The sequence below is a fragment of the Protobothrops mucrosquamatus genome, unplaced genomic scaffold, assembly GCF_001527695.2.
Source record: "Protobothrops mucrosquamatus isolate PMUCROS unplaced genomic scaffold, P.Mucros_1.0 scaffold3181, whole genome shotgun sequence".
Classification (NCBI taxonomy): Eukaryota; Metazoa; Chordata; class Lepidosauria; order Squamata; family Viperidae; genus Protobothrops; species Protobothrops mucrosquamatus.
The window spans coordinates 158,627-172,472 of NW_015389179.1; the positions used below are offsets into that span (position 1 = coordinate 158,627).

At 44.2% G+C, this 13,846-nt stretch overlaps 1 protein-coding gene across 1 annotated transcript; it reads left to right on the forward strand.

Annotated features, from left to right (window-relative positions):
• Nucleotides 1–2,037: 2,037 nt before the first annotated feature.
• On the forward strand, nt 2,038–12,218 carry LOC107297207 (LHFPL tetraspan subfamily member 3 protein-like). Its single transcript, XM_015826565.1, has 2 exons — nt 2,038–2,574; nt 12,159–12,218. Exons 1-2 carry the CDS (start codon nt 2,038–2,040, stop codon nt 12,216–12,218), a joined length of 597 nt encoding a protein of 198 aa, XP_015682051.1.
• The last annotated feature ends 1,628 nt before the right edge of the window (nt 12,219–13,846 follow it).

The window sequence follows — 13,846 nt, forward strand, 5'->3', positions numbered from 1 at the left end:
CATCCATCCATCCATCCATCCATCCATCCATCCATCCATCCATCCATCCATCTATCTATCTATCTATCTATCTAGGGAATTCTGGGAGTTGAAGTCCCCCCATCTTCCAAGTTTGGGAAACCTTGCACCAGCTGCCTGGGGAATTCTGGGAGTTGAAGTCCCCCCATCTTCCAGCTTCCAAGCTTGACAAACGCTGCGGTTAAAGAGCAGCTACTGCGCCTCGGGCCAGCGCCACCCCTTACACGCGTCCCACTCCCGACGGCTTTCAACCCCCCCCCCCAAGAAACTCCGTCCGTCGCCTTTCTCCCCCGCCCTCCTCAACACGTGTCCGCCTGTTGCTCCCACATTCGTGCTTCCCCCCCCCCCCGTGATTGTTGCTCGGGCTTCGCCTCCTGTGGGGGAGGGGGAGGCTGCTCCGGCTGGAGGGGGGGGCGTCTCTTTCGGGTGCAGGGCCGGCGCTCTCTCTCTCTTTCTTTCTCTCTCCCTGTCCCTCTCTCTCATTCTCCTTCTTTCTCTCTCTCTCCCTCCCTCTCTCTCTTTCTCTCTGTCCCTCTCTCGTTCTCTCTCTTCCCCCCTCTCTCATTCTCACTCTCTCTCTTATTCTTTCTTCCCCCTCTCATTCTCTCTCACTCTCAATCTCTCTGTCCTTCTCTCCCATTCTCTGTCCCTCTCTCTCATTCTTTCTTCCTTCCCCTCTCTCATTCTCAATCTCTCTCTCTCTCTCTTCCTCCCCCTCTCTCATTCTCTCTCTTTCTCTCTCTTCCTCCCTCTCTCATTCTCTCTCTTTCTCCCCCTCTCTCGTTCTCAATCTCTCTCTTATTCTCTTTCTTCCCCCCTCATTCTCACTTTCTCTCTCATTCTCTCTCTCTCATTCTCTCTGTCCCCCTCTCTCATTCTCTCTCTTTCTCTCTTTTCCTCCTCCCTCTCTCATTCTCTCTCTCTTCCTCCGCTCTCTCATTCTCTCTCATTCTCTCTCTTCCTCCCTCTCTCTCATTCTCTCTCTTCCTCCCCCTCTCTCATTCTCTCTCTTTCTCTCTTTTCCTCCCCCTCTCTCGTTCTCAATCTCTCTCTTATTCTCTTTCTTCCCCCCTCATTCTCACTTTCTCTCTCATTCTCTCTCTCTCTCATTCTCTCTGTCCCCCTCTCATTCTCTCTCTTTCTCTCTTCTCCTCCTCCCTCTCATTCTCTCTTTCTCTCTCTTCCTCCCCCTCTCTCATTCTCTCTTTCTCTCTCTTCCTCCCCCTCTCTCGTTCTCTCTCTTCCCCCCTCTCTCATTCTCACTCTCTCTCTTATTCTTTCTTCCCCCTCTCATTCTCTCTCACTCTCAATCTCTCTGTCCTTCTCTCCCATTCTCTGTCCCTCTCTCTCATTCTTTCTTCCTCCCGCTCTCTCATTCTCAATCTCTCTCTCTCTCTCTTCCTACCTCTCTCTCATTCTCTCTCTTCCTCCCTCTCTCTCATTCTCTCTCTTTCTCTCTTTTCCTCCTCCCTCTCTCATTCTCTCTTTCTCTCTCTTCCTCCCCCTCTCATTCTCTCTCTCTCTCTCTCTCTCTCTCTCTCTCTCTCTCTCTCTCTCTCTCTCTCTCTCTCTCTCTCTCTCTCCCTCCCTCCCTCCCTCTTTTCCTCCCCCCTCTCTCATTCTCCCCCCCCCCTTCTCTCTCTTCCTCCTCCCCCCCCTCCGCGCCTTCCAGCCCCCGACGCGATTGCGCAGCGGCGGAGAGTGTCAGCCGGGCTCGCCCGCTCCAGAGCTGCGCTAGGGGGAGCATTCGGTGCGCTGGTGCCGCGCCGGGGGGCTCGGCGGCGGGCTGCTGCTGCTGCTGCTGCCTCCTCCCTCCTTCCCTCCATCTCTCCCTCCATCCCTCCATCCCTCGCCGGGCACCGAGCCGGGAGGACCAGCCCGCCCGGGTCCCCCCCACCCCGCTCCCGCAGGCGATGCCTCCTCCTCCGCCGCCTCCCCCGCCGTGAAGCTGGGCAGACAGCCCGGGCTGGCTCTTGGCTGCGAGCGAGGGTCGTCGGAAGGGCTCCCTGCACGGCCAGGATGCCCGGCGCGGCCAGGGCTCCGTCGGCTGCCGTCCCGAGCGGGCTGCCGGCCTCCACCTCCTCCTCCTCCTCCTGCTCCAACCCGGGGCTCTCCGGGGGTCTCCTGCCCCCGCAGGAGGCGGCCAAGCTCTACCGCGCCAACTACGTGCGCAACTCGCGGGCCATCGGGGTGCTGTGGGCCATCTTCACCATCTGCTTCGCCATCGTCAACGTGGTCTGCTTCTTCCAGCCTTACTGGATCGGCGACGGCGTGGAGACCCCGCAGGCGGGCTACTTCGGCCTCTTCCACTTCTGCACCGGCAGCGGCGTCTCCCGGGAGCTGACCTGCCAGGGCAGCTTCGTCGACTTCGCCAGCCTGCCGTCGGGGGCTTTCAAAGCCGCCTCCTTCTTCATCGGCCTCTCCATGGCGCTGGTCGTCGCCTGCATCCTCTCCTTCAGCCTCTTCTTCTTCTGCAACACGGCCACCGTCTACAAGATCTGCGCCTGGATGCAGCTCAGCTCCGGTAAAAGCCCGGGCGCCACGGTGCCGGGGGTGGTATTTTTTGGGGGGGAATGGGGGGGCAGCTGGAGGAGGGGGAGACCTGGCCCGTGGGAATGCGCTAAGCCGGAGGTCCCCCCCCAACATCTGGGGCAGCCGGGACCCACCGGTTCCGTGCAGAGAGAGAGAGAGGCTTTATCCCGCGGATCCCCGGAGGGCGCGCGCGCTTTTACGCGCTGCCTGCAATCCCGCCGGTGGGGATGGTTGCTTGTTTGTGCGGACCGGTGGCTGGCGTGCCGTGCACGGACCCAGGGCGTTGGGGACCCCTGCGCTGAGATGTAGGCTTGCCAGGTCTGCTTCCAAAAAATAGCGGACAAGCGGGGGGGGGGGGGGGTTAAGTAGTAAAAAAAGTAGGCTGTACAGCTTTAGATTACGCACCATTTCATCATAAAGCTTTTGAATAAAAAAAAAATGTCCACTATTTTGTGAAAAAAAATAGTGAACATAATGTGAAAAAAGTGGACTGTCCACTCAAATAGTGGACACCTGGCAACCCTACTGAGATGCCAGGAGTCAGGGATCCCGGAGCCAGCAAGAACTGGGGGGAGGGATGGGGTGTAGGGTGGGGTACCAGTCCCAACGTCTGAGAGATGCTTCTTAGGGCGAAAGGATCCTTCTCCCAGCTTGCGGGTTGGTTTCTGAACGTCTCTGGAGATTCTCAGCCCTCCCCGGTTCTGCTTGCCCCGAAAGTGCTTTTTTTTTTTTTTTTCCAGGAGGGAACTGGACTTTCTGGCTTTTCTTTTAAAGACATTTCACGTCTCAGAAGGAACAGGGGGGACAGGATAGCAGTCTTCCAGTATCTCAGGGGTTGAGCCAAAGAAGAGGGGGGTCAAGCTGTTCTCCAAAGCGCCTGAAGGCAGGACAAGAAGCAACGGATGGGAACTCATCAAGGAGAGAAGCAACCTAGAACTAAGGAGGAATTAGGAACAATTAATCAGTGGAACAGCTTGTCACCAGAAGTTGTAGGTGCTCCATCACTGGAGGTCTTTAAAAAGAGGCTAGACAGTCACTTGTCTGAGATAGTATAGGTTCTCCTGCTTGAGCAGGGGGCTGGACTAGAAGACCTCCGAGGTCCCTCCCAGCTCTATTCTATTCTATTCTATTCTATTCTATTCTATTCTATTCTATTCTATTCTATTCTATTCTAATCCATTCCAATTCTATTCCAATCCATATCTTATTCCATTCTGTAGCCGTATTCTGTTCTGTTCTGTTCTGTTCTGTTCTGTCCTGTCCTGTCCTACCCTACCCTACCCTACCCTACCCTACCCTACCCTACTCTACTCTACTCTACTCTACTCTACTCTACTCTACTCTACTCTACTCTACTCTACTCTACTCTACTCTACTCTACTCTACTCTACTCTACTCTACTCTACTCTATTCTATTCTATTCTATTCTATTCCATTCCATAATTCTATTCTATTCTATTCTATTCCATTCCAATCCATTCCAATTCCATTCCAATCCATATCTTATTGCATTCTGTAGTCGTATTCTATTCTGTCCTGTCCTGTCCTGTCCTGTCCTACCCTAGCCTAGCCTAGCCTAGCCTAGCCTACCCTACCCTACCCTACCCTACTCCTATTCTATTCTATTCTATTCTATTCATTTTCCACCTATTCTATTCTATTCTATTCTATTCTATTCTATTCTATTCTATTCTATTCTATTCTATTCTATTCTATTCTATTCTATTCTATTCTATTCTATTCCATTCTAGTGTCTATGGAGATTCTCAGTCCTCCAGATCCAGGTTGTCCCAAAGTTGATTTGTTTTCCAAGAGGCAACTGGACCTTCTCGTTTTTCTTCGAAGACATTTCACTTCTCCTCTAAGGAGCTTCTTCAGCTCTCTTGGTTTCTGAACATTTCGTTACCAGCCTGGCCAACACCGTTAGCAAAGTTGAGGCGTCGGCGTTCTTGGGGAGATGGGGATAATGGGGTGAAGAAACCAACCCAGAAGCTCGGAGGACGAACCTCCACCCTCACCCTCCACCCGAGCTACAGATACTCGCCACTATTACATGTGCTTCTTAGATCAGTTTCTCCAAACTGGGGCTGGGTTCAAGTTTCCCCAGCAGCAAACACTTGGTTTTCTGCACATCTGGATGGTACCTGTGGGAAAAGGGTAATCTAGACTGTCTTGAGTTCAGAAAGGGGCGAAGCTCTGGCTGTGCGCTTTGGGAAGCTATCTTTATCTTGGTTCCATCTGGGGGTGTGCTTGGTTCTCCTTACAGGTAGTCCTCAACTTACAACAGTTCCTTTAGTGACCGCTCAAAGTTACGGCGGCCCTGGAAAAAAGGGACTTATGACTGTTTTTCACAGTTGCAACCACGATCACGCGATCAAAATTCCAGAGGCTTGGCGACTGGTTCATACTTACGACCGTTGCAGCGTCCTGGGGGTCACGTGATCCCCTTTTTCAATGGGGGGGAAACAGGTTCACTTAACAACCGGGTTACTTGTCTTACCGAGTGCCGCAGTTCGCTTCACAGCGAACGAGGTCGTAAAACGGGGCCAAAGTCACTTCGCAAATCCTCACTTCCTTCTCACTGAAATTTGGTGGTCGTAAGTCGAGGACGACCCTTCCTGAATCCTCTCCAGGCTTTTCGCTCTACTTTCTCCTTCCTTGTCCGACATCACAAGCACAAAGCTTCTGCAGGCCGAAGGTGATTTGTGAGCGGGCGTGTTTGCGAACAGGGGACCGAGTGCGAAATACGATGGCTCGTTTAAGCAGAGACCTTTTTATAAGTCAAAGACCGTTGGTTTGTGGGGAGGCAGGTCGTTGATTGACAGGAAAAACTAAGGTGCTTCGTGTCTGGAGATCTTCGGTGTGTGTGTGTGTGTGTGTGTGTGTGTGTGTAAGATATCTAGGCAAAGTTGCGTAAGTTTTGGGGAGCGTTTGGGTGTCCACAAGAAAACTCTTGAGTGGATTTTGGATGTTTGCTTGGTGCTGGGTTTGGCCTAAATTCTAAAAAAAAAATCAAAGCCATGCCTCTAACTCTTCACACGTGCTCAAATATTGATTATTGGACTGCCCAGATTAATATTGTTCTCTCTCTAATTGCATCCATTTAGGGGTGTCCAATCTTGGCATCGTTAAGACTGGTGGACTTCAACTCCCAAAATTCCCCAGCCAGCTAAGCTGACTGGGGAATTCTGGGAGTTGAAATCCATGGGTCTTAAAGCTGTCAAAGGTGCAGACCCCTGATCTATACCAAACAGCCCCCTAATACGGGGTCCCCAACCCCCGGTCTGTGGACCGGTACCGGGCTGCGGCATGCTAGCAACCTGTCCACACAAACAAGCAAAGCCCCATTTGTGGGATGCAGGCAGCACACAAAACCACACACTCTCCGGTCCATGGAAAAACCTCTTTCCACGGAACCAGTCCCTGGTGCCCAAATGGTTGGGGACCTCTGCCCTAATACCCTGGGTAGGGGGGATGGGGGGAAATATGGATTTCTTCACCACCTCCCCAACACATGAATGTCTGTTGTCACTACGAAGAGAGAGGTGACTTGAAATAAGGGCAGTGAGAAATTCATCCTTCGGCAGAGATTGGTGCTTAAGTAAAGGTCACAGTATAAAGGGGAAAAACGGCTACAAAAGAGAGAGAAACGTAATTGAAAATGCGCAAATTCCTGCGTTCGTCAGCTGCTTTAAGGGTTTACATTTTTTTTTTATAACCAGTTTTATTAATTTTTCAATTTTTACATCCAGGTATTTAGGAAGCAGCGTGGTGATAGGGTAATCAATAGTCCAATAACAAAATCATTCGTGCCTATCTCAGGTTACATCATTAAAAGTTCCCTCTCTCTTTCCCTTAATTATTATATCGTATTCAGGTTAATACATTTCTAGCTATAACTCAATCAATCCATACATTTGTCAATAAAATTTTACTTATACACATCCAAGTCCTGTTTTTAAGTTTTACTTAATTCCAGGTACCATGTTCCAATTTAGCCTTTAATAAGAACGTAACTTCCTGAACAATATGTGTATTTTAGACACGATAATTATTTTGTAATGAAATGAGGGAAATTAGGGCTACTCGAAGTTTAAATATTATGGTTATTACTAAAGGGTTTACATTTTTGAGGGGTTAGGGTAAATGAATGCCATCGGCCCCTATTTGTGATATCCTTTTTTTTTTTCCCATCACAGTCGGATGAAAAGTAGGTGAGATAGTAAGGGTTGATTCCTCCTTCGGGTAGTTTAAAATAAGAGTAGGAATCAGCAGTTAAACCAGGTTGTATGTAAATAGTGAGGGCTTGGTAAATGAGAAGAGAGGATGGATGTTTGAGCAGCTTCAATTGCAGCTTTGGCATATCAAGTCGTCGTGAAATAAATCTCATTTGTGCATCTTGCTAACTACAAACCACAGCTTGTCGTTCCTGGGTTCACACGACGCGCAAAGTCAAAAGCATTGGCTTGGATGTGGATTGAAGCAGGTCAGTCGGCGTCTCTAACGTTTATTCTTGTTGGATAGTGAAAGAAACAGCCAGCCTGATAAAAGCAGAGGAATCGCAGAAGCCCTTTTCCATGTGGAATCTTGAAAATGACAAAATGTGTACAGTACGATGAGCAAACAGCGTACATCTCAACAGAGGCCATTCATAAATGGGGCAGATCTAAACAAGCCATGGGGGCATTGCTCTTAATGTGACTCAGTTGGTGGCCAAAGGAGAGACGAAACACTAATGAATTACAACATATTAACATAGAAAGTAAAAAATTGCTAGAAGCCTCCTGGATTTGAACTATCCGGAGACCAGTAAAGAGAAATGCTTATAAAACAAATTCAAATGAACATATGCTTAACAATTAGGCCCGTGCTAGAAAAAATGAACTTACATGTGGTTTTCATTAGTTATAAATTTGATGAATCAGTTATTGTCGTTTATACTTCTAAATAATTCTGAAGAATAGAATAGAATAGAATAGAATAGAATAGAATAGAATAGAATAGAATAGAATAGAATAGAATAGAATAGAATAGAATAGATGGAGTGGAGTAGTTTAGAACAGTGGTTCTCAACCTGTGGGTCGGGACCCCATTTGGGGTCGATCGACCATTTCATGGGGGTCGCCAAGCAAGGCTGTCCGCCATTTTTTTTGTCCGCCATTTTTTTCCCCTTTTCCGGCGGGTGCGTTACCTCCCTTGGGCTGGGCCAGCTGGTGGTCAGCCTGCTCCGTCTCTGCCGCTTGCCAGCTACGCCTCGGCCGGCGCAGGGGGCGGAACCATGCATGCGCGGCGCTCCCGGGCAGGGAAAGTCCTTGACTTACGACCGGTTGGGTAGTCCTCGACTTATGACCGGTTTAGTCCTCGACTTACGACCGGTTTAGTCCTCGACTTACGACCGGTTGGGGTCGCGGCATTAAAAAGGTTGAGAACCACTGGTTTAGAATAATGAAGAACAGAATAGAATAGAATAGAATAGAATAGAATAGAATAGAATATAGAAATACAGAATAGAATAGAATAGAATAGAATAGAATAGAATAGAATAGAATAGAATAGAATAGAATAGAATAGAATAGAATAGAATAGAATAGAATAGAATATAGAAATACAGAATAGAATAGAATAGAATAGAATAGAATAGAATAGAATAGAATAGAATAGAATAGAATAGAATAGAATAGAATAGATGGAGTGGAGTGGAGTAGAATAGAATAATGAAGAATAGAATAGAATAGAATAGAATAGAATAGAATAGAATAGAATAGAATAGAATAGAATAGAATAGAATAGAATGGAGTGGAGTGGAGTGGAGTGGAGTGGAGTAGAATAATGAAGAATAGAATAGAATAGAATAGAATAGAATAGAATAGAATAGAATAGAATAGAATAGAATAGAGGGTGTCCTAAGGGGAGAAGGTGAAATAGATTGTGTCCAGGATGTGAGGGGTCTGTAGATATTTTCTCCGCCCTCCCTTGAATTCTGTTGACCTTGATCTAACTCTAAGCAGGTGCTAACTCTTAGTTAGTTGAGAAGAATCTTGTGCAATAAATCAGTTTAGTTGAACCTTTACGTGTGAATCCAATAGACATGATAGAAAAAGAAGGGTTGAGCCACTGAGCTGGGCCATCTAGCAAATGTGAACAACAGAATTACAAAGCCGATGATCTCTTAGAGATTTTGAGTGGGAGGAAAAAAGTAGACTAGAGATTCACTGTTTTTTGCCCTCTTATCACTTTTCCTCTTTCACCTTAATTTCATAGTTCTGCTGTCAGAAGTAGAAATGTCATGTAATTATTCCGACAGTTCTTCTGCTCATGAATGAACGAAGAACATTCTGAGGTGGTGGAGAAGACTTTAAGGGAAAGAGGTATTGCTGGAACACAACGTCTCCCTGTCTCCTTGAGTGACATCTGCCTTGGCCAACATCGTCTCAAGGCTTGCTATGCTTATATTAAAATTCAACTTGCATTGGGGGGGATAAACAACTCACTGCTCACCAGGCTATCCTGAAGTTCTGAGCATTTACTCAAGCTCATAGGTAAACTGGTTGATTGTCTGATGAAGTTAGAAATGTCAATGGAATTTACTAAACAGGAAAAATAAAATTAGGAAAAATGACATTGGGTGCATGTGTGTTTAAAACAACAAGGCAACAGGGATACAGTGAACACGTTTAAAACCAAGGGTGTCCAACCTTGGCAACTTGACAACCTGTGGACTTCAACTCCCAGAATGCCCCTGTCAGCCATGCTGGCTAAGGAATTCTGGGAGCCAAGTCCTCAAGTCTTAAAGTTACCACGTTTGGACACCCCTGTTTTAAATAGTTCATCTATAAGGTGGTAAATTTTAGCACGAGCGACGAGAAATCTGGATTTCCTCCATAAAGTGTTTTTAAAAAAAAGAGTGATGTCTTACGTGAGACACAAAAATCTATAACGCCGGGATTTGCCATGAATCCAATTCCATAAGTCAACAAGTCCTTTCTGCTGTGAGAAACGGAAAAGTCGTGGTATCGAGAGGATATAAACGGAAATTATGCTTTCCCATGAAAGAGAAGAAAAGATATATCCTGAAATTGTCCCAATTCTCTATATATCAACCCGCTTTTGCTTCTTAAAATGCAGGCTTAAAGGTAGCTAGAAATGTACACTGCCATATGGAAGGGAGACTTAGCTTCAATTATTTTGGGAGAAAAAAATAATAACTGTATTTTTTAAGCGTGAACGCACAGTAGCCTCTCAAACGTATTTGTCAAGACTAAAGAGTAACCCCCCAAAAGCTGTTTTTTTTCTAGTTTCAGGAAGGGAATAAGAGAGAGTGTGTTATTGAAAAGGCAGACGGATTTGCACGAAGATATATATATATATATATATATTTAAAAGTTTTAACAATCCCTAAATAGAGTCTTTGAAACAAGTCCATTATGTGGCACCTTACAGAAGATTATTCTCCTTAGTTAATTGGCTGAATAGAATTTGAAACAGATCTCAAATAATCCTAAATGAGCTGTTTTTTAAAGAGGCGAGGGTGCACCCTTGATGGAATCGCGCCGTCGTCTGTCTTCTTTACAACAAATTTTAACAATTAAATTTAACAGACTGGAGGAAACTGTTAAGAGTAGGTGGGAAAAATAATACCTGCTGAAATAACGTTGGCAGATTCGCTTATAGGCGGATGATATTCTTTGGGGCTACACCGTGTTTAAGGACTTAATATAGTAGCACATTTTTCAACGCACGGCAATTACGGAGCATCTATTTTAATGAAACGAGCGATCGGCGGGGAAAAAAACGTAAGGTATAATTTTGCACGAAGCCTTTTTACGTCTCATTGTAAAGAGAGGAGATTTAATTTAATTTAATGTAAATAAGAAAGAAAGCTACGGCTCGGCACGGGGGAGACCACACATGGAGAACTTGTATGTTCCTGGGCTCCAGGTGATATTAGCTAGTTCACAGAAGATAGAATAGAGTAGAATAGAATAGAATAGAATAGAATGGAATGGAATGGAATGGAATGGAATGGAATGGAATGGAGTGGAGTGGAGTGGAGTGGAGTGGAGTGGTGGAGTAGAGTAGAGTAGAGTAGAGTAGAGTAGAGTAAAATAATAAAGAATAGAATGGAATAGAATAATGAAGAATAGAATAGAGTAGAGTAGAGTAGAATAGAATAATAAAGAATAGAATGGAATAGACTAATAAAGAATAGAATAATAAAGAATAGAATAGAGTAGAGTAGAGTAGAGTAGAAAATAGAACAGAACAGAACAGAACAGAACAGAACAGAATAGAATAGAATAGAATAGAATAGAATAGAGCTGGAAGGGACCTTGGAGGTCTTCTAGTCAATCCCCTGCTCAAGCAGGAGAACCTATAACATTCCAGACAAATGGCTGTCCAATCTCTTCTTAAAAACTTCCAGTGTTGGAGCACTCACAGCTTCTGGAGGCAAGTAGTTCCACTGGTTAATTGTTCTAACAGTCAGGAAATTCCTCCTTAGTTCCAGGTTAATGACGGGGTATTGATTGAGGCTGCTTTATGACAGTGTTTCTTAACCTTGGCATTTTTAAGATAGAGATAGTCCTTGATTTACATTTGTTTAATGACATTTGAAGTTCAAAAAAGTAACTTATGACCGTTTTTCATGCTTAACAACCGTTGCAGCATCCCCGTGGTCACGTGATCAAAATTCAGATGCAATCGTGTAAGGTGGAGTAGACTGAGAGTCACCCAGCTGGCATTCATGACTAAAGCAGGACTAGAACTCACCGTCTCCTAGTGATTGGCCCAAAGTCACCTAGCTGGCATTCATGACTAAGGCGGGACTAGAACTCACCGTCTCCTAGAATTGGTCCAAAGTCACCCAGCTGGCATTCATCTCATTTTCATTTCACAATCTCCTGCTTTCTAGGCTGGTGTCTTAATTATTAGACTAAACTGGCTCTCTATTACATCCTCAATAATAATCTACTTTACTTTAAATATACTTTATCCGGCTATGCCATTAGATTCCTAAATTTGCCCCCCACACAAACATAATCCAATTAATATCGTTAGGTAAGTTGTATTTGTGAACAATGCTGGAATTCTTCTCTTCTCTTTTTTCTTTTTGCAATCTCATTCCGTAGTTCATGTCTTGATTTACACACACGACTTAAATGAGAATCGCTTTTGTTTAGCCAATTAGAAATTAGTGTTGTAGCCAGAATTCAAAACACTGTTTCTTAGAGCTCCGTTAGGAATTCTTGGGTAGAAATGAAGGAATTAAATCTTTGGATATTACACTCCCAGATAAAATTAAAGCAATGGATATTCTCAAGGAAAGATTCGAATAGAACTTCTTTTTTTTCTTCTTGAATTGTTCTTCGAGATGAGTAGGAAAAAAAAAATCTATGTTCTGTTTCTGAGCAAAATCTGAGTCTGTCATTGTCACGGTTGACTCTTTTTTCCTCAACCCCCGAAAGGTAATGAGAACTTGTCGGCCTTTTAATGCATCTTCCTAAAATTGCCTCAGAAATTTCGAGTGGGGAAGTGGCGACTGGAGATTAGTCAAACTTTCAGCGAAGCATTGCGACAATTCTCTAATTGGGTATTCGGTTCTGAAGCAGATATTCAACATTCGTCTAATTTTCCGAGTGACAGAAACAGAGTCCGTCATGAAACGGTGAAGCAAGCAGTACGGCCCTGTTGGATAAACATTGTCCAACAAAATTGTGTTTGTTGTTGGAGGGTAAAGAACAAAAGGAGGTTCCTGTCCAAAATAATTTACAAGGTAATAATAATAATAATAATAATAATAATAATAATAATAATAATAATAATAATAATAATAATAATAATAATAATAATAATAATAATAAAGTTGGAAGGGATCTTGGAGGTCATCTAGTCCAACCCCCTGCTCAGGCAGGAAACCCTATACCATCCCAGACAAATGGCTGTCCAGTTTCTTCTTAAAAACTTCCAGTGTTGGAACATTCACCGCTTCTGGAGGCAGGTAGTTCCACTGGTTAATTGTTCTCACTGTCAGGAAGTTTCTCCTTAGTTCTAGGTTGTTTCTCTCCTTGATCTAGAATGGACATCTAGACATTCGTTTCAACTGTCCGTGCTTTGGATGCTACAGGTAATCCTCAACTTACAACCCCAGTTGTGCCCAAAATTTCTCTTGCTAAGTGAAACATTTGTTACGTACGTTTTGCCCCGTTTTACAACTTTTCTCGCCATTGTTGTTAAATGAATCACTACCATTGGTAAGTTAGTAAGATTGTTCTTAAATGAATCCCGCTTCCCCATTGACTTTGTTTGTCGGAAACTTGCAAAAACAGATCACGTGACCCCGGGCCACGGAAACCGTCATAAATATGAGTCATCTGAGCACCTGAATTTTGATCCCGTGACCGTGAGGGTGCTGCAAAAGTAACAAGTGTGAAAACTGGTCACAAGCCACATTTTTTTCAGCGCCGTTGTAACTTTGAACGGTCACTGACTGTGGTCTCTCAAATAATTACTTAATGGATCTGGAAAGTTACACATGCTTTATGCATCAGTATTTACATATGATTTCACACTGCTTACTTTATCTAAGCCATTTATGTGTTCTATTTCCTGAGCAAATAATCAGTGTGTTCACTCTCGGTATTGTGTGTATGAAGTATTAGAAAATGTGTGAAATTGCTAACAATAACTTCCTTGCGGTTATACTTCCAGCATATCCGATTGTTAATTATTAATACGGTGATTTCAATTACTTCTTTTATTAGATGGAGGTCTGATAGTGAGGAAGCATGCGCAATTTCATGTATCTTTATGTAAATTTTTTAGGTCTTAGATTTTCCTGGTCTGACTTTAATACATCAGATTAAGCTTTTATCACAACAGTTATCTACGTTAACTGTGAGGTAAATAGAGACTCAGTGGTAATACGGGAAACTGAAAAATTTAGAGTTGGCAAATAAAGTTGGAGATGAGTGGCATATAAGTTGAGAAAGGAAAAAAATAAAGAAAAATATATTGAAAATTTAAGTAGAGGTCATATTAGTGAATGATGCAAGTATACAGGCATTTTTTAAAAATTATTGTTCCAATTTGTGTAGAAGATGAGATATTTCTTCCCAAAAGGTTGAGAAGTACCTTAAAAACAAAATTTTACCAAAATTTTCACAATCTCATACACAAATTATGAATAGTCAAATGGATATATATGTGTGTGTGTGTGTGTGTGTGTAGATAGATAGATAGATAGATAGATAGATAGATAGATAGATAGATAGATAGATAGATAGATAGATAGATAGAT

Excerpts from the sequence above, each read along its gene's own strand:
- LOC107297207 (XM_015826565.1), top strand. The coding sequence starts at position 2,038 with ATGCCCGGCGCGGCCAGGGCTCCGTCGGCTGCCGTCCCGAGCGGGCTG. Across the intron at positions 2,575-12,158 it reads GCGCCACGGTGCCGGGGGTG|ATATTCAACATTCGTCTAAT; the intron begins GTATTTTTTGGG and ends GTTCTGAAGCAG.